The 26,038-nt window shown below is 34.2% G+C and overlaps 2 protein-coding genes across 7 annotated transcripts in view; one reads left to right on the forward strand and one right to left on the reverse strand.

Annotated features, from left to right (window-relative positions):
- Positions 1 to 1,835: 1,835 nt before the first annotated feature.
- Positions 1,836 to 26,038, reverse strand: part of LOC143235820 (uncharacterized) — a 30,709-nt gene continuing 6,506 nt past the window's right edge. For 2 of the 6 annotated variants that reach the window (XM_076474018.1, XM_076474020.1), the window contains exons 2-3: positions 17,884 to 19,252; positions 1,836 to 3,092 (exon numbers count right to left, since the gene is read on the reverse strand). In XM_076474018.1, coding sequence (XP_076330133.1) covers positions 3,043 to 3,092; positions 17,884 to 19,180 — 1,347 coding nt within the window. In that variant the 5' untranslated portion in view covers positions 19,181 to 19,252 and the 3' untranslated portion in view covers positions 1,836 to 3,042. Of the gene's footprint in view, positions 3,093 to 10,619; positions 15,544 to 17,883; positions 19,253 to 19,904; positions 20,321 to 26,038 lie in introns of those variants that run through there. The other 4 variants (XM_076474019.1, XM_076474021.1, XM_076474022.1 and 1 more) reach the window with 4 other exon arrangements.
- On the forward strand, positions 9,110 to 10,241 carry LOC143235822 (THAP domain-containing protein 2-like). The gene is made up of 2 exons (XM_076474024.1): positions 9,110 to 9,409; positions 9,856 to 10,241. Exons 1-2 carry the CDS (start codon positions 9,232 to 9,234, stop codon positions 10,020 to 10,022), a joined length of 345 nt encoding a protein of 114 aa, XP_076330139.1. The 5' UTR covers positions 9,110 to 9,231; the 3' UTR covers positions 10,023 to 10,241.

Genomic DNA, 26,038 nt, shown 5'->3' on the forward strand with positions numbered 1-26,038 from the left:
AGTTTGAACTTCACAACAGATCAACTATTTTGACCAGACATGATTCTTGCTATGGAGTGGTCATTCCATCCATAAGTATTTCATTAGATTTTTTCCCAGTTGTTCACAATAATAATCAATGCCTTTGTAATACCTATCATTGCCAAACTCTCCTTCTTCTGTGGTCTTCAGTACCTCAGCAAACATCTGTGGCTGAGAATACACTCAGATGTGATTGGACTTATCTCTTTCCATATATTAAACCTTGTCTTCACACTCTCCCATGCTTTGATATTTATTCTTGACACTCCTTGTTGGGTACTGTTGGTAGTACATTTTTGGTTAGCTCAGTCTTGGTTCCATTTCTTCACTGGTTAGAATCTAGGGCACCTATTCCTCTGCCACCATCTTGCTCCAATCACCCAAAAATCCCATTCCTTCATCTCAATTAATGGGATTTATATAGTTCCTAGCTCTCCAATCAGATTTTTCTGACCAAGTAGTCCTTCTATTATCCTGTTCATGTTACCCTTCTGTTCACTCTGTCTATGAACAAAAGTGATATGTTTTTGCTGCTCATCCATTCCATACTTTTTACTGCCATGCTATTTTATTATTTCCTACCTTTCTGCCTTCTGTACTTAATAATTCAACCAAAGATTGTCAGTTTCTGCTATTGCAAGTTATTGTGAGGCCTTCCTCTTATGTTCTTTCCACTGTGTTGCAGCCTTTTCTAATTGATCATCTCTCTTATTCAGTTCCTTTACCTTGATTCTACACCTGCATTTATCCAGGATCTATTAATTTTTTTTGCTTTTGTTACTATCTCTTTGTTAAAACCTGTTACCTTCTTGTTGTTGTTAGTGGTCATCATAAGTCTGGCTTTTATGTGATGGATGCCTTATATACTTTGTTTTATAGATTTTCTTTGATATTATTCCCTGACCACCCATTTCTTCCTATGACTTGGGTGACCCAGGAGATCATACCTTTCTCCCATATTTCTCTTGTTGATTTTGGCCCTCTGTGATCATACTGACTCTGATTAACTTGGGTGGTCAGGTGTTATCTGGCATGCATGATTCCATTTCAGAGTTCCTGCAGTCATTCTTATCATAGGACCTGTCCTTCTGAAGACCTCTCTTCCTTGATGCTTACCAGATGGACTTATTGGCCCATTCTGATTATCTATACCTCTGAATGTAGATGCTCATAGACTGTATCACGTCTCATCACATGAAATCCAGCACCTGACTTGATGACCCTTGAATGAGATCCTCCATACTGGAATGTCAAATGCTTGTTTCCCAAGCATTTAGTAATTTTGTCTCCAACAGGATATTACCTCTTCCCAATCCTAATTCTACCTTCTGTTGACTGTTTTTAACAACTAAGTGCCTCTTATATCCTTATCGGTTTATAATGTACTCCCATTTGCTTTGTGGAATCCACCCAATGGCTGTTGACTTTCATGGTGTATTTCTCTAAAGCCACATCAAGTCAAGGGTAGCAGAAGATGTTGAACCCATCCACCCTGGCTCATAAAGTTGCTACTGATGATTATGTCATGTATTAGTGCAGCTCACATTATAATGTGTCATAGATGAGGATAGGTCAGAGCTAGTTGAACTTGCAAACTCTTAAGGGCAGCATGCAAGGAATAGCTGCTGCTCACTGAGAGTTAAGTATCTATTGGAACTGCATTTTCAGGTAAGGAAGATGTTAACTTTTAAGATTTATTCTGGATCTATGCCTAATTTCTTTTGAGGAAATCAGTTTAACCTGATAAAACCATGGTAATGCTACACTAATCTAACAAAATGAAAATGCTGATAATAACATCAAGTAATTACAAATTTGTTTACAGAGATTTATTATTACCTTTCTTTTTAACAGTGTTTGTAGATCAGCTGTCTTGTAGCCATTAAAACACATTGAATTGTACAAATGTATTTGTTCTTTCCCAGAGCATCACTATTATTGGCAGAAAATAGATTTAAACAAAAAAGTAAGATGTTAACTTTTCTAGCAATTGCCCAAGATTAGGTAAACATTATTATACTTTACTGTTTTAATACATACCTCTTTTGTAAATAAAGTGACTGAAAGTATCCACAGTATTAAAACAATATGTTCCACTAAGTAGGTGTGATTGATATTTGAAGCATTATGGCAGTTTATGGAATACAGAACATATCCATATAGGTGTATGTTTTTATTGTTTTTCAACTTAAAAACGATGTACTGAAAGAAATGTTTTGTCACATAAGAATTGGCAACCTCAGGTGCAAAAACAATGTGTATAATTTTTTTACATTCATTATTCATCGAGTTAACTACTTGGTTTGGACACAAATACAGTAGGTAAGTGCAAATTTATGATAGCCAGAACATTTTTCACATTACCTTTGATTTGCCTTGCTTCTGTCGGAATTAGATTTTGATATCTCACCCAGTGACTAACACTTACCACTACAGACAGTGATAGAACTATTGAAATGCCTCTTGTATCTCTACTGGAAATATCTTTCCCCCTCCAATTTAGGTTAAGTAACACTTTGCACGATTTAATCCAAAACTAAAAATTTTAGTGTTTTTGACAATACATATATTTGAACTTGAAAATTAATATGGTCTGTATTATCCTATGATAACAGTGCACTTACCATTGTTAATGTTTTTATTCCATGGTTTTTAGATTCTGTGTTTTCATTTGTTGCATCTAATGTTATTAACAAAACTGCCATTTTTAAAATTAATCTAAATTCTGAATTGTATAAATGTTACACAGCCTTTCAGGCCATGATTACATATGAAAATTTCAACAACCTTTTGAGGAATCCTAAATATCTATCTGGAGAAAGAACACTTCTACGGCTCCGTCGTGCCCTGGAGTTTTATTGTAGCTTTCAGTGGAACTTTAAATACCTTTGATGATGATGGCAGTGCTAAAGAGTGTTACAAGAAAACACTGGCTAAATTCCATTCTTCCATTCTTGGTTGATTCAACATGCAGCCCTTTTAGTAGTGTAGACATTACCAAGAAAACAACAGCTTTTGTGATCAGCCGCCACCACAAGATACTTGTGTCCTGATGAAGCAGGCACAGGAAACTAAATTTGAATGTAGAGTATGATAATTTGAATTTACTCAAGATATCAATAGGCACTGTGAAAAAAACACAAAACTAACATCCAGTTACTTTTAATGATCTTAAATAACAAGGTATTAAAATACCTGTAAAGAATACTGAAATATAAAACTTGTTATCTACAAGTATTATGAAGGAAGAAATGTGTTTTTGGTTTTGCAGTTCATGACAATTTCTAATGCAATCTTCCAAAGTTTTACATGTTATATAGTGAGAGAAAAATATTCTATGAAATCTATCACTATTTTCTTATGTCAAAACCTTTTGTTAAATTATATTTTTTTAATAAATTGAATGTTATTTGAAAAATTAGAAAGAAAATTTTACTAGCAGTGTTGATAGTAACTTTGGTACCAAAAATTTTGACTTAATGATACATCTTGGAAAAATAAATAAGTCATTTTAACAACATTCTCTTTTGTAATTAGTTCTCAGTATATATCCATAGTAATACACTGTAATGCTGTAGTGGAAGTAATATGAGATAATCAGGTTAAATGTTGTAACATTCAAAAGAAACTGCACCATAAACTATAGAACTTACTCTTAAAAGTTAATATGTTGAATAAATGAGAAGATTCGTGATAACAAAAATGCTCATTATTTATTATTTTTTGTCATGTATATATTGTAACAAATTTAATGTTATATACATTTTAATATCTACATTTCAGATTAATGCATGTAATATATATTTTTACATGTGTATTGTGCAAGTAATTTGTTGATCATTCCTTCATCTATGTCACTGAAGTAAATTGAAATGAGCAAAGGACATAAGAGTGAGCCCTGAAGTACTTCACTTGTGGTAGTAATCCAGTTTGTCATATAACATTTCTGTAAAAAGAGTGAATGAATAACTTACAAATTGAAACTTAAAATGTTACTACTGTGTTTTTTGTTATTCAGTTACAATATAAAGTCAGTAAGAAATCTGAGGTAGTCATTACCATGATTAATAGCCTATACATGCAAATTCTCGTATTTTAAAATTACCATGTAATTATTAGCATCCATGATTTTGAATGTTATTTTAATGGGAACTCTGAGGTAAAGAGTTTTCAGTGTGTCAGATACAGTATTTTAACTTAACTTTTTTTAATCAAAAAGCAGATGTAGTATTCTCTGGTCTGGCTTGATGGTTTTGAGTGTTTTAGTGATCACAAGAGGGATACCAAAATTTTTATTGTTTCTGTATTTGGATTGTTATATGTGGTGTGCCATTTTATCTTATTATAGATTTATGTATTTATGTTATTATGTGATATTTGGTCTGAAAGGCTATTTTAAATATATTATTACATAAACTAGTATAGTAGTTCTTTAACTCTTAACTTTGTTGTTCTTTTATTGTTCATTATATTGTGGTTCACATTCTTGTAAAATATTTTAGGTAACACTCTCCTAGGGATCTTGTTTTGATAGTATAGCATGTGTTTGTTATTGTAGTTTATGTAGACCATTCTTACGTGATGGCTTACACAGATCCCTTTTGTGTTTACAGAAGAGTATGATTAAATGTTTGTGTTTTATGTTTAGAATTTGTATAGTGTAGTTTCTTCCTCTGTTTGGTGATCAGAGTATTACACAAAAACAAACAAAAACAGAAATTTGACAGTTAGGTAATTAGAAAGAATGGTTAAATTAGTTTTTTAAAATGTTTTCATTTTAGAGCTCATATCTGCCAATAACCATTACTAAGCTATGAACATATACAAGTTAGTAGAACCCTGTATAAGTTTTAATAAATTATTGTAGCCACACTATAACTTTTAAACTTTGCCTATGGAACTGTTCCTCACTCTTACAGACTAACATTCACTCTAAGTGTAAGAAGTTAGTTTGCTCTGATATACTCAATGAAATATTGTAGAAATGATGGTCTTTTCCTAAGTGTGACAACTTGGCGTTGCTTAAAACTTGTTGATGTAGTGTTATAAAACATTTTTACTTTCTGTAGTTTCTGAAATAAATTTATATTTATTGCATAAATTATTTATGAAATTGATGTCAGTATCTTTTATCTTTAATGCAGCACTTTTTGAAATTGATTTAAAAAAACACACAAAGAGACCTGCAAAAAAATTTTAAAAATCAAGAGAATAAGCCATAGTATACAACCTATAAACAGAAAGGACACAGATATAAATGTTATACACAGGGTTATAAAAATAAGTTGGAAAGGGTTTAGAATTTTATTAATGTAAATATTTATGCAGAATGAACCAAAAGTATTTTTAATTCTAATAATTATTTATACATACAAGGGCACCCAGAAGATCGTGGGTATTATGCTTAATAATATTGAACTTTATTAAGTATAATTTTATGATGATGGGTTTATATTTGATTTCTTATGAGTTGTTTTTTTTATTACGGATTGATTTGATTTTTAGAGTATTGAATTGCATGTAATTGTGTAGTTTAAACCTCTCTCTATATATATGATTTGTTGATAAAGCTTTGTGGATGTTTTTATGGACTAGCATTGGTCCACAAACCAGCAGTTCAGAACCATATGTAGAATATGCAGTGCTTCTCACAACTCCAGTGAAAAATATGTGGTATTTCTGACTATTTCAAACATGACTACAGTAAAGAATATGTATTGCTCTTCTCACTACTTTAAAACTCAAATACAGTGTACAATATGTAGTGCTGCTCACTACTTTAAACACAACCAGTGTATAATATGTAGTGCTTCTCACTACTTTAAACACAACTACAGTGTAGAATACACAATACTTTTTCATCTACAGTACAGAGTATGTAATACTTCTACAACTTTAAAATGCCAGAGCTGAAATATCCTAATTTACTCTTCAGTAACTAGTCTAAAATATATCTTAACTTGGGTGATTTTTTAAAAATGTCATGCAGGCTTGCTGCATCTGTTCATGATATTTTTGCTAAAAATGTTAAAAAGGTTGTGAATACATGTGTATCACTTTGCTCCTGTGTCTGTAATTACATATTATATACGTTATTTGGAATGGTTAGTGAAATATACAGTTTTGTGTTATGGGATATTGCACCTGGACTCTTTTGTTCCGAAAATGTTGAGTATTATACTTCTTTCTGTCTCTGGCAGAAACAGTTTGGTCCTCTGGTAGAGCTCTGGATTGTGAAGCTGGTAAACAAAGTTCAAATTGTGTGATACAATACCACATTAAGCTTTGAGTGCATGTGAATGACAGTAAATCCCTTCACATGAGTTTTAAGAGTGCTGGTGATTGAAATGCCTTTCCTTTGATTCAGTGTTACTTTACTTCATCTTCACTTCAAATGGTTTGTTGTGGATCCATTACTGAGAATGTACTTGCATGTCATCACAAAGCAGGTGAAAAATAGGACCAGTTTTGGGGGTCATCCATATTTTATCTGCAACAGATGAACTATGAAAGATAATGTCATTTGTGCTTCTTTATGAGCTGAGATTCTGGAAAGAGTTCTTCAGCAACTAGAATAAGATGGTTCAAAAGAGATTTCACAATGATCTTTCTTGTCATGGAAAGAAAGTTGATTCCTTTGTAATCTCCACAGTCTGACTTGTCTACTGGCATGATCATAAAATTCCTGAAGTTGTCTGAGATTTCCTCATCATTTCAAATACTTATGAAAGAAGTGTGGAGTTGTGTTATGAGCTCTATTCCCTCCCCCTCCTCAAAGACTTAAAACATTTCATCAGCACCAGATACCTTATTTCTCATCTGATTAATGGCCTTCTTCACATCATCAATGGTTGCAGTTTCCAAGCTCATCTGTGATTGAATATTTTAGAATGGAGTTGATGGCACTTTCATTGATAGCATAGTCTCAGTTGAAGAAGTCTTTAAAATGCTTCTTCTAATAAGTGTTACAGCTTCCCTCATCTTTATCAGATCTCCTCTATCCTTAAGTCTCAAAGGGGTTAGGCCTAGAGTGCTTGAACTTTAGATGGATTTGGTGGCACTGAAAAAGCTGTGCATATTGTGTATAGCAGTGAGATGCTGTATCTCCTTTGCTTTATCTTTCCAACATCTGTTCTTCATATCACAGCTCCTCCTTTGGATCTTTACCTTTGCTTATTATAAAGTGATTCACTTTTACTTGGAGTTGATGTATTTCTGCCAAGCACAAAAGGCTTTGCACTTTTAGTTGATCAACTTTTTTTTAATCTCCTGATTATTCTCATCACACCAGTCCTGATGTTTCCTGGTAGAGAGTAGAAATGTCTTTTCACAGGCACTTATAATGGTGTACTTAAAAAACACTTCTGGCACACTTCCACTATTGTTGGTTGGAATTCATCAGTTTTTTGTTGTGGTGCTGGGAAAAGAGGTATTGTTTGATTGGATTCTTGAATTCCTCAACATTGATTTTTAATCAACATTTCTTCTGCTGTAATTATCATTTGGAAGGTGGTTTGATAGGCATGACAGGGCAGGTGAGTTGGCAATAGGTTCAGTAGTTGTCAGTTTCTTACATATCCTTGGTTATGCAAAACAATCTCTGTGATCCTGAACACAAACAATTAGTTATTCAAGTGTCAATGCTTAGACTGGATGTGTCATAATGGTATACACTTGTTTTCCTGATAACACAAGTTGTTGTTCACGGAAAGTCCTAAATCCAAGTTCCATGCATTGGGGCACGAGGAGGTTGTCACTATAATTGTGCCTTCCTTGCCAATGGTTCCATTACAGAAATACAAAGTCCCTGAGAAGAATATGTATGTATCTCTCTGTAACACCAAAAACGAATTGGTTAAAGTTGAAATAACATTACTCCTTAATTTCATTGTTTGTATCAATAAATGAGGTATATATGCTAATAATAGCAGCATATCAGCTCCTTGCTAGTTTGAAATGGAATGTCATAAGGTGCAGATTTATTCTAATTGGAAACTCATTTAGTGTATTTATGGCTTTATTTTTTATGACAAAGCCAACATAAAGAAGTTAATATTCTTCTTCCTCTTTGTTCTTCTAGAAGAAGGTTTACCTTTGTCGTTGTTCCATTAGTTGTCTCTTTCATATTTGCCAAATCTTTCTCATATCATTTTATTTTTCAGTTACAGTGTGGCACTCTGTGCATTCACTGTTATGAGGATCCCAATGTTCCAAGTTACAAAACTGATTAAGTTAAACTGTAGTAAGTATGGTTCTATTACATGTGATTATCTACTCAGAAGAAAATTATACAGACTATGTTTAGGTCACCTTTTATAACCTTCTTTGTATCTCGTAAGCAGAACAAATGTTGAAGAGGACTGAACAGTCATAGTTAGAGCTGCAAAAAAAAGTACTACCTTCATATAAATTCATGACCAGAAGCTTCTAAAACTCACATTCCAGTTCCTGTCTTCACTAGCTGATTATCAAAGGGCTTGAAAGATGTTTTCATGGAAAACTCCTATGCATGGCTTTTTAATCACACAAAAGCCATTGTACACCAACTTCTACAAGATTCTTGACATAATGAGACAGTAATCTAATGCTAAAGAGACCAATGATGATTGGTTGTCTCACTCTACTCTAGCCTTTATTTGCCTTCACAGCTGATAAGATTCTGACATCTTCTTCCGCCTACTCTGATGTTGGGGATTTTACATCCTGCTGGTGCTGTTGTTTTTATCCACAACTGCTTATTCATTAGTGCTATACCCTGTTTATTTATCACTTAACATGCACTGAAGGTCATTCCATCATTTACCAGCTGTGGATATGCTGTGTCACAGTACAGCTGTGCCTCCAAAACTACTTATTTAGTATTTTTTATCTAGTGTTTCACATGTCAAGTTGTATAAGGGTTCCTGTACCAATCTGATCATAGGAGAATGCAGTTACTCTGAGAAAAACCAATCTAACACCAAATTATCTTCTCTTCCACACAAACATTATTATTCTTTCTTCACTGAGGTTGAAACTCATGACTTCAGTGCTGGAATTTCCAATGACAAGCCAATAGACTTATCAGTGCCTATACAATGCAAACATGAGCATCTTATTGGGTTTTGGACCAACAAAGAATTTATTTTTTAAGCAGCATCTTTTAATTCTTAAAATTTATAAATATATATAAATTGTAAAATCTAACAATAGATTTAAAAATAAAAGGCGATGGTACACTCGTGTTGTGCATTTAACTGTTCAAATCGACATGGACAGGTGGAAAATGTGTCATACTACAGATTTCCTAAAGATCCCGACCAAAGAAGACGATGGATTGCAGCTGTCAATATGAAAAACTGGACACCCACAGAACACACCAGACTTTGTAGTAAACATTTTGTGTCAGGTATGTATAATTCATCTATAGCCAGGCTGAATAAATTGAAACTTACATGCATGATATATGTATAGCAGAACACACTGCAGCACCAAAGAAATTTTTTTGCACACTTTTCTTTTACTTTTAAATAACTGAATAGTAAATTTACTGAAGGAACAATATCATTCATGATGAATAGGTTATATAGCCATTTGTACATTAAGACAAAATGTTAATATCTCTTAAAGGACCAACTTAAGTGATTCATCAGAAAACCACAACTAGTACAAGATTAAAAAGTGTGCAAATAATTACTTTGTTGGCTGTACATTCAGTTGTTAAACAATGTTCAGCACATTCAGTTATATATATATACAGTTAAAAAGTGTACATTGTATCTGTTATATATATAAATATTATCTGATGATGCCTGTAGATCTATATCTTAACTAAATTATTGTACTCTGTTTCAGGGACGAAGAGTGATGATCCCCTATCACCTGACTATGTACCTTCCATATTTCATTTTACACGTTCTCCCCTGAAGAGAAGGAAAGCTGCTGAATTGTGTAAATATGAAAACAGGAAAGAAGTGACCAAAAGGAGAAAAGAACAACAAAAGAGACATGAAGCTGCTTGACCTTGCTTTCATAGAATTTAAAATTTACACAAAAGCCAATAACGAAATAGTGACAACCTGATGTGATTATTGTTTCTTTTTACTGAGTTTTTTGTAACCTTTTAGACTTTCATTTGTATAGGTGGAAGTCCTGTTTATCATATATATATAAATGTAACCATATGTAATATTTGGCAGATCTACTCCGGAAACAGTCTGACTCTGAACAACGTTGTCTTGGCTGGATATTACTGGCGTAAATACACGTGGTGGGAGCATATATGGGTCTCCTACACCCAGTTCCTTCATTTTTTCCTCATACCTGGCCTTATCAGCACCTGTCAGGTGTGCTACAAGTGATGAAAAGCCAGCAGCAGCCATTTACATGTGAATAGTACTGAATACAGCAGTTGTTAACTCGTTCAGTCATGCGGGACACTTGCCACCCAATATGGTGATATGTTTACAAATCTCGTTGTGGTCACATAACACTAATAGGTTCACGCAAAACCTCTATAGCATGAATTAAAGAAAGTTGTTGTAATATCCTCTATCATTTCTGTGTTTTGGTTAGTTCTTTGAGATTACTTTCTTAAAATAATGCAAGTACAATCTACATAACAATAATAAATTAGTTTATTTTATCACATTTCTAGAAGCTACATTCACTCTCACACAATTTGTATACCTAATTTCACAAACAGTATTTCAATGGAAATTCCTCACTAATGATATAACTAAAAACTTCCTTGTACAATTTCATGACTGATAAAGTAACTGAATGTGCACAACAACTAACACTGATTTGAACACTTCAATAAATGAACTGAATTCAACTTTATGCTTCTTTGATTCTTGTATTTTTATATCTATCCTTGTTTCTAAATACTTTGCAAGGTCTCTTGATCATTAACATTCTAGATGTTCTGGGACTACTTTTATAAACTTTGTAAATTTAGCATTAACATTATATTATTAGCTCCCTCTAGCAAACACTAAATTAAAACAGAAAAAATATAGCTTATATCATTTCCCCTTTTCTGAGCTGTGAAGTCCCTTGAACAATCCTAACATATGAACAAAACCATACTCTAAACTGTCCATTCACCTAATTTGTTTGGTTTTTTTTCTCCTCTGAGGCCCATGACATGAATATGCTATTACCTTTTGTCCTTTATCATCATTGGCTATCCTGTGTTTGTGAGAATTCTTCCAAAATAGGTGATCAAGTGAATTCATTGGAAGTTCCATGCTTGAAGATCTTCTGAAAGTAAGCTTGACTTTCCACTTACAAATTCTTTTTTGAGTTATCCAAATAGTTGTTCTCTCACTGATGTACCCAAAGATGATCAGTTTGGACTGCCTGTTTGGTCTTCTGTAAACTACATTATTGATTCCTTCAAGTACAGTATACAGCCCTTCTTAACCTTGGAGTTTGTCCTTACTTGTGGCAAGGATTGTATACCCATACCCTGTCACGTTGGTGTAATCCAGTCTTATCAGTATTAACACTATAGTGACTGTCCATTTTTTATCACAAACTGATTTAAGTTTTTTTTATAAGAAAAATAATGTATGACATTGATGGTATTCTTTGATCTCTCTGTACATTCTGTGTAACAATGCCAAGAAAATATTTTTTGAACAAAAGATTCAGTGGAAGTTCAAGTTCTCTCCCAAACATCAATGATAATGTTGTTACCTGTAGCTTCATATACTGCTGTATGATACTTCATAAGTAGCAGTAGAAAATATTGACCTCATGAGTTCTGATGTCTTTCTACATAAATGGCTAACTGATTTAACACTGTATAGTTGTCTCTCTTCAGCATGCTGTCAGAAGTTGGATGAAGGGCTGCCATAGACGTGACATTTCTATAAACATTGTTGACTCAAAGTTCCATTCATGATCTCAATGAAGTTTTGTTAGTGAATAAAATATATAAATGAATTAATTGCCTACTTATCTTGTTTCTTTCTGGTTAGAAACAACATATGTTTCTGGTCATTTGTGAAAAAGGGCTAAGAATATCAACAGCAACTATTTCAAGTGGTGGGTTTTCTAACACACTACTGCTATAGTGGTCTATACTGTTTATTTCATTAACCTTCTCACACAATTTACACCAGTTCTCTAGAGATCTCTGTTGCCCAACCCAATACAAGTTTTCTTACTCTTTCCAGTGCCTCTAACCTTTTCTTTCAAAAGTTGAGGTTATTACTGAAGGGTGTGGAAAGGAAAGAATGTGGAAGTACAAATTGTAGTAATTTAAGTCTACTGGTATCTTCCTATTTCTGATATAACAAGCATGGTTGTAGGCATAACAAATCCAGCTGTACCCACTACATCTTGTTTCTTTGGGCTTTATGAGGTGACTGTTTGCTAGGAGGGTTTTCTGCACTATTCTTGATCTACTGAATAATTGGTTTAAAACTTGTATTTATTTCTTAAGTATTTTTAAGTTGCCTATCGGATCACATTAGTTCATCATCACTTACAGATACCACTTCTTGGATATACTCTGTTGTACTAAAGATTCTACATCTTTATTATTATGATGTTTTCCTCTTTTTTTATAGTGTATACATACTTCATTAATACATGGCTTCACAATAATCCACTAACATTTCCAACATTCTGACCAGACTGATGTACAATATTAAATTTATGCTCTTAATTAAGAGTTTTTGGAGCCATCTTGCTAGAATGAGTTCAGCCCCAGGGCCTATAGTCTTAATTGTGGCCCATTGATAATTTTATTCTATGCAAAATTACATGGGATGTAAGGCCCATAAAAAGCATTAGCCCCTGGGCCCATACAACCTTAAATCTTCCACTGATCTTGCTCTCTGGCCTCCTGGATTGCAAAAATTAACCAACAACTTCAGTACTGCATAATCTGCCTGAAATGTAAATTTCTGTACAGATAGATTATGATTGAAATGATTTAGGACTTGAACAATACTTAGTAAATCTTGTTTAAAATGCTCTCTATCTCCTTTCTACAGCATTCACTGCCTTGCTATAGGAGGCAATTTTCTGTTTTACTTCATCAACACTTATTAGTGCAAAATCACAAGCATCTGTATTGGCATACCCAATTCTTCAGAATTCATTCATTACTTCAGCTTATTAAATGCATGTTCACCATCAGCAGTCCAACAAAATTTATTTAATGTTTCAAGTTATATGTGCAGCAAACAGGCTATGTCAGATTGTGATTTTACACACACAAAAAAAGACAGCATTGAAAATCCTTTTACATTATGCAGTTTCTTTGGTGTTGGCCAATTCTGGACAGTGTTTATCTTTGATGGGTCCTTTGACACTCCCTGCTTACTATGTCTCTTAGGAAACTAACCTTTTGAAAGAACAGTACACAATTCTTAGGATTCAGCTAAAGTTTTCATTCCCCAACCCATTTCAGAACTTTTGGAGCTAATTATAACTATCATGTGTGATTATATCATCCAAGTAGATAAATATGATATTCCACTGTAGTTCACAGAGAGCACACTCCATGGGTTATTGAAAGGTATGATATGCATTACATATTCCAAATGATAATACAACAAACTATCACAATTCATTTCTTGCAAAAAGGCTGTCTTTCTTCTACTTGCTTTGTGAAGTTGCACTTGCTAATATCCACTTTTAAAATCCAATGCTGAAAACCACTTTCATCTAGACAAAACAACCAAAGTAGTGACTCCTTGGCCATAGGAAAGCATTCTTTTTTGTGGCTTCATTAACCTTCTGAATGGTCCAAGAAGAACTTTATGAATCCTTCTTCTTTTTCACAATTACAATATTGTATGCCCAAGAACTAGTACTCAGTTCTATCACTTCTTATTTTCTCATAGCTTGTATCTTATTGAAAACCTGTCTGTTTTGTAAGTGTCAGTTATCTGGCTAACTGAATATACCACAATACACAACAATGCAGAAAATGAAAATAAAAAAACTAAATTACAGAATGAACTAGTACTTCCTTAAAACAGAGCAGTATACATTACTTTTATGCTTCAATAAGTTTAATGGTGTGACTGTAAAATATTGTTCTAAAGGTACTGTACTATACCCAACAATTTATTTAAGTTAGAATATTCATACTGTGACTGTGTAGACCAAGCCATAACAGTTAGCATTCAATCACTTTTTTTTTACTACTAGGTATCATTTCACTACATTAACTCTATGTTTGGGTCACTGTATTGCTAGCAGATGTATCTTTGTTCAGCAGGTATTGTTTGATAGATAATGATATGATGGATGAGTGTGTGTTTACACATGTCATTTGTCAGGATGTCATCAGTTTTATGCAATCTCTATCACCCTTGACTGAGATGCAGTCTATATTTGTACTGATCCTCCAATATGCTTCACTGTAGATGTATTCTGACTGGTCTCAAACACACTTTGGTTGAATTTTGTCAAACAATTTGAATTTATCTCTAACCTGCACTCTCCTCATTCTCAATGTTTAAAGTATGTTGTCCATTTCAGCCTTTTTGATATCTCTCTTAAGTAGTAATGTACTTCTGTTCAGATTATCTTACCCTTCTGTAAATAGTATTCAGACCTGTACTTAAAGCTATATCACTAGAAAAATCTTACTGGATTGTTGTGGGTCACATAAAGACTGTACTTAACATTTTTAAAAGTATCAGCCTCATTCCTTAACTACGCTTATGATCAATAGTAACAGTATGATGGGCCACCTTCAAAGTTTCATGTACTTCCCATGAAAAAATGTTTCCTCATCTTACCACATGGAATACTTTCAACCAGCCAAAAATTCAAATTCTGTACTATTTATATGTTTATCATGTGACATCTCTATCTTGGGAGACTAGAATGTAGTTATCACATTACTACTTCTGTAAGCAATATACTAGTGTGGCACAAATTGGCTGAATGACAGCTAAACAGTGTAAACTCTCAAACAAGTGACTGGACTCTGGGGCAGTTCATAGTCATATTGAATAGTACAAGTACTTTTATATACTGTACTGATTAACTAATAAACTTCACTGTCTTAAAAACTGCTTTATATCAGAACTTTTACAAAGCAATTTTAAACTTTAATTGTTAACAAACTGTTGACTGAAGACTCAACACTAAAATATTGTATGATATTCCTATCATAAATAAATTGTTTTTGATTCTCTTTTTAAAATGCTTGCAAAAATTTACACAAGGGTACCTGCAAATAATAATTTTGAATTAAATGACTAAAAAGGATGGCACCTATTTAAATAGCACTCTCCACATGTTTTGGGTTACCACTGTCTGATAAAATAGTGTGATTTTATTGTCATTCTTACAGTACAGATGTGTTTAAACAGAGGAAATCTAACTTTTGATAATATTTTGAAAATGGAGTCAAAGTCCATCATAACAAATCCTACACTATATACCAGCAGAATGTTTTGAATCTGGAAACATTACTGGAAAAGATGGAACAACTTTATCACAAACACTGACAAGCAGATGACACACTGCAACTGCTGTGTACCACGATGCTTCAGCAGTGGTGATCTGTTCAGAAAGAGATAGTATCGCATCATTACTTTTGTCAGCCTGTGCATGAGTATAAGAGTTCACAATATTAATCTTAGAAGTTTTCAGATGTTTAAAATTTTTTGTTTTTGTCATGATAGCTTTAAGCACCTGATAAATTTGATTTATTTTCTGGGTGTCATTGCAATGCATCGCAACCCTGTGTTTTCCCATCTATATCTATCTCACAAATTAGACAATGACCAGCATGCACATCTTTTGTAGATCTGATGCACCAAAAACATTCTCATTGCCATTTCTATCTTGGCTAATTATCACATTCTCCTTAAAAACTTGCCTTCTTGGTTGATTAGATATGGTCACTCAATAGTGCATCTAAAAATTTTTTAAAAATTCTAGTTTAAGGTGTAAATATCTTATACAGTAAGAGCACAAAGGCATGTGCAACTAATATGCAACTATGGTATGGTGCTATACTATTATGTGTAATTGGTTTAACTTATGGCCTGGCACAAATGGTCTTATAGGGGAAATAAAAACTATGCATGGAAAAATGCTTACAACATAGGATATATACATACATACATACATATGGACCATTTGCCTTCTTAAGTAACAGTAAGACTTACCATAAGTCAACAACAAACACCTTTGAAGCATTCACTTCACTGGCATGTCAGCAAAAAGATTTCAGGGTGAAGTTTTCATGCAAAGTCAAAATGAGTACAGTGAGTGGCCTATGACTATTATTAATGTGGTACTAGTCTCAGACTTCCCACAAAGAAAAGTAAAATGTAATTTCCAACTGGTTATTAACATTGAACTAATGAGTATTAGTACATGTAGTTTTGCATATAAGATCTTTTGCATAAAAGTATTTATATACAAGATCACGAAATAGAAAAACTATAATTTTGTCACATTTTCTCACAAAATATCACCACTGATATTCTTGACATCTCAACATAGCCTAGCAAACCTATATATACATAGGATATTTCTCCATAGCAAACCATCAACAAAGACATGACTTTTCATGATAGTAGCATATCCAGCTATTAGGAAGCATCCCTTGATATAATATAGTTAGTAACTGCTATTAACTAGCAACAGAACTGGTTGAAATTATCAATTACTATTTCCTCCAATGCTGCTAGAAATGAAGAGGGTCTGTATTTGTAGCAGATGGAGTCAGCAACACTTGAAACTGGCAGCTAGAGGCTGTCATAGATGCTACATTAGGAGAAACAGCCTAGATGTAACTTAGGGTGTTTATATCGGGTAAAACAAAAGCGCGTGCAGAGTGACTAGGCTCAGCCTCAACATCTGTAGATGTCACTATAACTGTCTGAAAAACAGTTCCTTGGCCAGGAAGAGCTCTATTGGTAGTAAAAATTATTGTTTGTACCCATTGACCAGACTTTACAATACTGCTATTAACTGACAATAGAACTAGTTGGAATTGTCAAATACTATTTCCTCTAATGCTGCTAGGAACCAAGAGGATATGAACTTCCTAAGGTCAAAATATTATTGTGCTTTCAGACATCAAAGCTGTTGGATACTATTCCTACCACCACTATTGGGAACCAGCAGAGTTTGTACTTGTTTCCTAGTGTCAAACATTGTTATTGTAAGACAAAAGAAATTGATGCAACATAAAAAATATCATTATTGGAAACCATCACAGGGATTTTTTAAACTCTTTATTATATAGGTGCACTTTTAGGAAAGAACACCAACTAAATATATCATTAATGACTATTTTTTGAAATCAATAAAATATACTATGTGACATTAATTTAAATTTGCAAAATATAAGTAGAACATCAACCATGTACGTAAAATTAACTATTTGTTTTCCGAAATCAATAAAATATAATATGTGGTATTAAGTTAAATCTGCACAAACTACAACAATATAATTAGAATATCAACTAAGTATGTATCATTAACTGTTTTGTTTTCTGAAATCAGTAAAGTATGTAGTATTAAATTAAATCTGCAAAAATTTTCAAGAACATAATAGGTTTATTTACAAGTATATATCAACTACTACCTTTATATGCATTATTAAGAAAATTCTTATTTGCATATGTATGGTTTAAAAAAAACAACCATGATTATTCACATACATAGATATATTTATAATGATACAAAAATACTCTTTAAGTTGTTTTCCATAGCTTAATTTATGCATTAGTGTCATTACACAATGTCCCAGTTATTTAGTGAAGAACAAGTTCTCTTCTTACAAAAAAACTAATTTTTTCTCTCTTTACACACATGTATTTGGTACTCACACAGAAAGACTAACACATTCTTAATGTAAGCATAAGCTTCACATTCAAAACTAACCAACATTCTGGATGTCTTCATCTGCTACTGCTGGTTCTTCTTGATATGCCATATCTATAGGACTAATTTGGAAAGTCTGTTGTGGTGAGGTCCCTGTTGGGCTATTCAAGGTTATATTTTCAAAACTAAGCAACTGTGGTAACACTTGTCTCAATGCTGCAAGTCCTCGACAAACTAATTCTGAATCCTGATACCACTGACGTGCTTGTTCTTCATTCTGGGCATTAGGCACTTCTACAACCAATCCTTCCTGGGGTAAATAAAACACTAGGTTATTTGAAATAGACTGGGAGTCAGCCAACAAAGGTAATGCTTGTGAAGCAGTATTAGAACTGGGTTCATCAGGAATCATCACTTCTGACACTGGGATTGCTACAATGTTTCTTTGTTGCTGGATCAGTTCTGGGGATTCTGTAGCAGATGGAGTCAACAACACTTGAAACTGGCAGCTAGAATCTGTTACAGATGCTGCATTAGGAGAAACAGCCTGGATATGACTTAGAGTGTTTATATCAGGTAAAACAAAAGCATGTGCAGAGTGATTGGGCTGAGCTTCTACATCTGTAGATGGCACTATAACTGTCTGAAAAACAGTTCCTTGGCCAGGAAGAGCTCTGTTGGTAGGAACAATTATTGTTTGTACCTGTTGACCAGACTTTGCAATACTGCTATTAACTGGCAACAGAACTGGTTGAAACTGTTGAACAGCATTCCCTCCAATGCTGCTAGGAACCAAGAGGGTGTGGACTTGCTTCCTAGGGTCAAATATCATTGTATTTTCAGACAACAAAGCTGTCTGAAGCTGTTGGATGCTATTCCCACCACCACTATTGGGAACCAGCAGAGTCTGTACTTGTTTCCTAGGGCCCAATACTATGTTATTGTTAGACAAAAGAATAGTCTGAAGTTGTCCCCTGGGGTCCACTGATGAGCTAACAGCAGGAAAGAGTATAGGTTGAGCATGATCTCTATTTACTGGGATTGGCATGACAGTTTGGATATCAGGAGCCATAACATGATACTGATTATGTGACAGAGGTCCAATATTAAATGCTGGAGCAGGACCATGTCCTCCAGATTCACTGGGAACAATAGAAAGAAGAGCTGTTTCTTGAACTGGCTGACTCGGTAGTAGAAGTGTCCTTACATGATTGGACAGTTGACTATTTACTGGAACAGTAAAAATGGTCTGAGCTTGACCTGCAATATTGAAAAATGTGCCAGGTTGTTGCAAAAACATTGGAACTTGGTTTAACGTAAGTACTCCCAGTGATGACATTATTTTTTGTTTGGCCATAACATTTTAGATCTACAAAAACAGCATTGTAAAAAGCACTGGATGTCAACATTACTTGGGTGCTTTCCAAACCTGTTTTAAAAAAAAGAAAAGAAGATTAACTTTTCCATACTTTGCTAAAAATTACAGATAAATATTTCATTATTTACCGCTTTTGTGTTACTAAGTCACTGAAAGAATGTTTCTAAGAGATCCTAGAATCCAGATTATCAAAATGCACAAAGTCAAGAATTAAATAAATTTCAAACAAAAAAACTAAGATTTCTAATTATCAGTTTTTGCTAACAGTCTCTCTCCTGTAAGCAGCTAAACATACTTTTTGTGCATCAAACATTTAAAACTGAACATAAAAGCTAAAACGTGAAAAGCCATTAACTTCACTTAAGCCAATACCTCTTTCACAATTTTAACAACAAAGCTATCAATGAATACAAAAACTAGAAGTTAATGACAGCAAAAAAGGTAACAGGACACTGGCCTATGTAGATCATTTCCCAGTAAGAACAAAAACCATTCAAACTATCAAAGCAAGTTTTCATGTAGCCATTCACATCCATATATCAAACCAATGAAAGCTTAAATGAACTTAAACTGTACACAACACATGAATAGGCATATAATTTTTTATGTTTGTAACTGAAACTGGAAAAGACTGTTGAAGAACAAGTCTACATTTATGATTCAAAAGCATTAAAATCAACATATAACACAGACAATATTTTACTTTACACATAAATGTTTTTTGTTGAGATTGACCCAGGGTCCTTGTGAAAACCACTCTCGTGTTTCAACAGTTACCATCCTCTTCACTCCTGACTTGTTACAGTTATCAGGCTACACATATGCATCTTCAAATGTCATTACATACTGTCATTTGTCTCTGGATAGTTATTGTTTTACACAGAATAGTCTTTGTTTTCTGGTTTGTAGAAGTAACTTTTGTCAACATTTTAGATAGAAATCATTCTTTATAATATTGCACACTGTTGCCTTGAGCATGTGGACGGTTTTGCTTGTGCCCTTTGTGTTCTCAGCTTCTTGTTTATTACAAAACATCACACTTTGCTTACTGTAGCTGGAGTATAGGGTGAAGCAGGTATTCTTCTGGATAATCTTGGTGTCCAAGTTGATATATATGTTCCTTTCTTTTCCAATTTCATTAAGTAAAAGGGAAAGAAATCACAGTAACTAACAAATTCAGAAATCTAATTGTTAAAAAAAAACTATCCAAGGTATTAATCAAAATAAAAAAATATGTTTCAAAACACACTTAAAGGGTTTACAAATCACATTCTCTCAATAAGAAAAATCACATTTATCAAGCTCTCTAACATCAAGCCAAATTTCTATTTACTTCTTAACTTTTATACATAATAAATACATTTTCAACTTTTTAATAAATCTTTTATGCTTCAACTTACTAAAAACGTTTTGAAAGTCAAGATTCTGTTCAATAATTTTATATTTATAAAAATCAGTGGTCAAAAACAGATCATTAAGTCTTCCAAAACTGTCCTTCCATATCCACCCTTAAAGAAAGTTTAAAACCACCATTTACTTTTTAGGAACCCATTTATTCTGTTATAATGTAATGTGCTAGTATCCACTACTGCCAAAAGCAACATATTCCATAAATCAGCTGACCTGTTACAAATTATAACTGTTTGTGATGAAGAAAAACTGTATCTCAGGGCAGCTGGTATAGATATTAACACTTTTACTAATAAAGCAGAGAATAACATTTTGACCTTCCTACATCATCTTCAGGTTGAAAAAGAGAGAGTATGCAATACATTTTCAGTACAGGTAAATTATAACTTCCAATATGGTACATTACTCACATAAATAGCTAGAATCCTACACTGAATTGGTCAAGAGACCAGTGCAAGGTAAAGAAACTGTCTGAAGGACATCCTAAACAAGTAGATCCTCACAGTAGAGGAACATACATGGGAGACTGCACCACTTCTGTACCAGATATACTCTTAGCCCAGTATGAAAAAGAGGTATTGTAGACATGGGTAGAAACTAGGAAATGTACATCCAAAATGGAGGGAACAATGGCTAGATAGGGATTTAAAACACACAACAGTGGAATCTCATCCCATAACAGTACATCAAAATGGGTGTGAGTAAAAAGATGTGCCTACAGATGTAAAGTAGCTGGGGTTCAACAGTGTACATGATAAGTGAAATACATCCAAAACCCAGGTTTCTGGAAACCGACATCTATGCAGGAATAGGATGAGAATCATACTGTCAGCAAGTCAGCTACAATCCAAAACCTAACCACCAGAAACCAACATCAGTGTGCAGGTAGGAAAAAGAATCATACTGGTAGCAATCCAACTACAATCCAAAACCCAGCCATCTGGTAGGGGTAGGAAAGAAAGTCATACCATCTTCACTTCAAGTTCATCAGGCAGGAGAGAATCTTGCACAGTTTCAGCTATGAATGGGACACATGATAGCAATGTGAGAACTTCTAGTGCAATAATATCCTCCAAAAAAATAAAATCGTCAAAAGATAGCATAAAAGGAAGAACCATGTTGATCTGCAAGTATCTGTATCATGACCAACAATACAGGTGGAAGAACGAGAGTATAAATGAGTGAAGAAATACAAACAACTATAATACATTTGTGAGAACTTATGTTGATTGGTTCAGCTCTAAATCTAAAATTGAAAGCACAGCCACTTGGAACAAACATCCACATGGTGGTAGGATGAGGATGCAAATCAAATGTGTAAACTGCAATTTTGACAACTTACTCTAACTATATATAGTAGAGAGCATCTTGTCCTTTACAATAGCATGATACCACAGCCTACTCTCAAATGAATGGTTTTCTCATATGTAAATTTTGCAATTATCACATTCAGGAGGATTCCTCCATGGTCCAACACCTCAGTGGCTCAGAACTGGAAAGAACTTCAATGCTCTACTGGAAGAAATGAGGGGAGAAATTATGGCAGATAGTCTGAAGGAATGACAACAACTGAAGCAATGTGACATAATTCTATTTTGAAAAGCAGATCACACCTGATTAATTCAATCTAAGGCATTGCAGGAATGGGCAGCTTTACCCTTCTACTTTATCAATGAAGTCCATGGATGAGTACAGTCTAGAATGGTCATATTAATGAAGTAAATATATCATAATTACAATGGAAATTATAACTGTTAGTTCATCATGGCCTAACAGTGTGAATTTGACTATTTTTAATTATACTTGGTCAGGATGGAACAGCATAAAAAAAAGGAAAAGCCCCTGAAAAAGAAGAAATATAGATATAAAAGATAACTTACTCAATCTCAGCTTCATAGAAGTCTGAAAAATGGTTATGAGAACCTGAAACTGAAGATACAGCAATCAAATGCAGACAGTGACATGTGAACATACATAAAATGGTCTATATGCCCAAATAAACAATTTTTTCCAAGGGATGATAGAGATGAGACACCAGGGAAATGGTAAGATGCCTGATCTAATGAGAAGATACCTGAAACAAAATACAGGAAGAGGACAATAAGAAAGAATAAGCCAAATCCAATTGGTCAGAGTGAAAGAAGAAAAGTTGCAAACAGAGAATGTCTACCAAAGAATGAATGGACAAGAATAGACACCACTGAAGGGATCCCTGCTGGCAACACAAAAATGAAAAGCACAAACAGAGCATAGTAGCCTATTTGGATCTCACCAAGAATAAAGGTGGAAGAACAATGAAAAGGAGGAATTACTCTCCCAAGCTGCTGAAGTCTGGAGGGAGTTAATCTGAATAAGGAGAATATAGGTAGAATGATACAGAGTATATGAAAGATCAATGGCAAGAAAGTACAGCCTATGATGTCCACAGGCTAAGAGAAGGAAATAAGTCTTAAGGGAAAACAGAAAAATCTAGCACAAGGAAATCTGATTAAATGGAGACAAAGTGAGGCATTGAAGAGCCACATTAATATCTCAATCATGAAAGACAGCATACCAAGTTCAATGACTAATCCAGAAGATACACAAGGAGAGAGAAAAGGTTGTATAGCAAAAAACCTTACAATGCTGGAAAAACAAAAAGTGTGGGATAAGACAGCCAAATAACCTATGACTGAGGAGACAAAAAAAACCTTATCAAAAACCATGTGAGGAAATTTTTAATATGAAGAACCATAGGTCTAGTGGGTGAAAACCAACACTGAAAACCTTCCACTTATGTTGATAAATATCTCTAGAAGAAAGGAAAATAGAACAGCCTAAAAAAAAACAAAACAGAAAAATAACCTTCAAGACAAAATGGATCTCCTCATCAGAGACCAGGTATAAACCAAGCATAACGGTAAAGGAAAAGAAGGGTTGGATGACATGCCAGTGATTGAGGTTGATGTAGAAAAAATGAATCATGAGGAAGAGGTAATGGAGAAGCAGACCAGATCTGATGTAGGCACAGGAACCATGACTGTACCAGCAAGTAATGAGCAATCAGTAGAACTTAACATGAATAGCATACATGAATGAGTTCATGTGAAGAAAACAGATGGGAGGATAAACACACAGGTATTTCTGGCCCAATTTTGACTGAAAGCATCAACAACCACAGCAAAAGGATGAGAAACCTGAAATTAAAACAGAAGTAATTTGGTACTGAAAAATGTGGTAAATATATTGAGATGAGGAGTTCCCCACTGAAGACATACAGAAACCACTCCATCTGATAAAATTTGTCTGGATGGAAAAGCCAATCTATAACAAGATTTAATGCACTTGGGTCATGACACACAAGAATACAAATACTAAATGCATATGCCCAAAAATGAAGGTCTGACCACAAAGGGAACAAAAATGAATACCACCTTGGATCATGACCAGACATTCCCTGACAGATGAAGAAAATGATTCAAGGCATAACATACAGACACAAGCTCCTGGATTTTTATATGGACAGAGACCACTAACCTGAAACTTCCTACTGATCATCCCACACACTCCAGTCCTGAAGAGAAGTGTCTGTGAAAATATGTAAATCTGGACAAGGAGAAGAAAGCACAACACCCACCAACATGTTAGCTTTGTCTAACCACTGATGCAAGACATCTACAAGGGAAGGAGAAAGGGATATATAAACCTACAATGGACCCCATGCAAGATTCCACTGACCATGCAGAGTCTACAGAAGAGACCACATATTTGCATGACCCAATGGGATAAGGGTTTCCAAAGAAGACCACATCTCCAAAAGATAAAAAGCTCCACAAGCTGTAAGAGAAGGAACAGTAAGTGCTTGAAGAGTTGAAAACTCCATTGAACAAAGTTAAAAAAGAGAAGGTTGAACTGAGATAAGAGTTGAAAAACACCCAAATGGACAAGATATTTGGTAGGTATAAGGAATGATTTTTTCCACTTTCATTAACCAGCCCAAACCATCTGCTTCCAGGAGCAGTCAGTTAGTATAACGGGCTAATTCCTATACAGAATGAGCTAACAGAAACCAGCTGTCCATGTAATGATGGAAGCACAACCCTTGAGAAGCAAATGCTGACAAAATATCTTGACCATCCAACAAAAGACATGAGAGGCAGAAGCAAGGCCTGAAGGGCACAGTGTGAAATTGATAAGCTACTTCATGATAAACAAACCAAAGATAATGTCTCAATTGATAAGATATCAGGATCTGCAAATAAGCATTTGCAGCATCACCTTGGCCATCCACAAATCTGGGAAAAAGCCTGTTTGAGGGCAAGAAAAGACTCCATGGTAAATCAGGGTAGAACCAAAAATTGATTGATGCAGGTTAAATCAATCACAGGCTGCCAGTCTTTGGTTTTCTTGGGTACTACAAACAGCCTGGAATGAAAACCTGGTGAAGGATGATTGACAGGTTTGATGGCCTGCTGAGAAAGAAGACCATGTACCACCTTGGATAGACATTGTCTGGTGATATGATCCCAGGGCAGTGGAAATTAGTATCTGAGGTGAAGAAGTAGAGGAAAGAAAAAAAAAAATTAGATGACAAGTCCCTCAAACAAAACCTAAATAACCCACAGATATGTGGTAAAAGTCATCAAAGGGAAATAAAATTGAATAAATGAGTTCTCACTGTACCAGAACCTACTGGATAGTTACCAGTACTGTTGGTGACATGACAAAATAAAATGACAGAATGAGAAACCCTTGGAAAGAGAAACAGGTAAAGCTAAGAAAGAGCTTTGCATGAAACAGAAACATGGGCATATCTAGGCTCAGAATCCAACAAACAATTTACCAAAGATGAAAGAGTAGTGTGCTGTCTCACTGAATCTACATAGGATTCCACAGGAATATTACTAAAACCATATTGCTGAAGAAAAGAGGCTATAATTAAAAATTAAAACTGGGAAAATAAGTTATCTAAAAAGCCATTAACTGTTAATGAAAAAATCCATTTCAGAATAATTAAAAACAAAAAAATTAAGAGTTAATTAAAATCAAAAAGCAAAAAAAATCTTTATAAAAGTACAGCAAAGTGAAAAGTGATATTTCAGTAGAATTGAAGAGATAGTCACATGCATCAGGAGAGTGTGTTGCACTCTTATTGGTGGAGGGTTGTCACATGAAGATTTGCACATAAGACACATTTGAACCAGTTGCCTGTAAAGAATGCAGGAGCTCAAGGCTAGTTGCAAGTGGGAAAAAAAAAAAAAATGTCTGCACGTAGTGGGCAACAATGAATGAGAATAACTATTTACATGAATAAAGATAATGTACCATATTGGAAACATCCATGACATTAATGTTAAGATTGCTAGTACAGCATTCAACTCATTGAATTCTCTTTCCACAATTACATTCTCCTTGTGCTAAGAACATGATGTTTATATATATATATAT

The sequence above is a fragment of the Tachypleus tridentatus genome, chromosome 12 (assembly GCF_004210375.1).
Source record: "Tachypleus tridentatus isolate NWPU-2018 chromosome 12, ASM421037v1, whole genome shotgun sequence".
Classification (NCBI taxonomy): Eukaryota; Metazoa; Arthropoda; class Merostomata; order Xiphosura; family Limulidae; genus Tachypleus; species Tachypleus tridentatus.

Excerpts from the sequence above, each read along its gene's own strand:
- LOC143235822 (XM_076474024.1), top strand. The coding sequence starts at position 9,232 with ATGGTACACTCGTGTTGTGCATTTAACTGTTCAAATCGACATGGACAG. Across the intron at positions 9,410-9,855 it reads TAGTAAACATTTTGTGTCAG|GGACGAAGAGTGATGATCCC; the intron begins GTATGTATAATT and ends ACTCTGTTTCAG.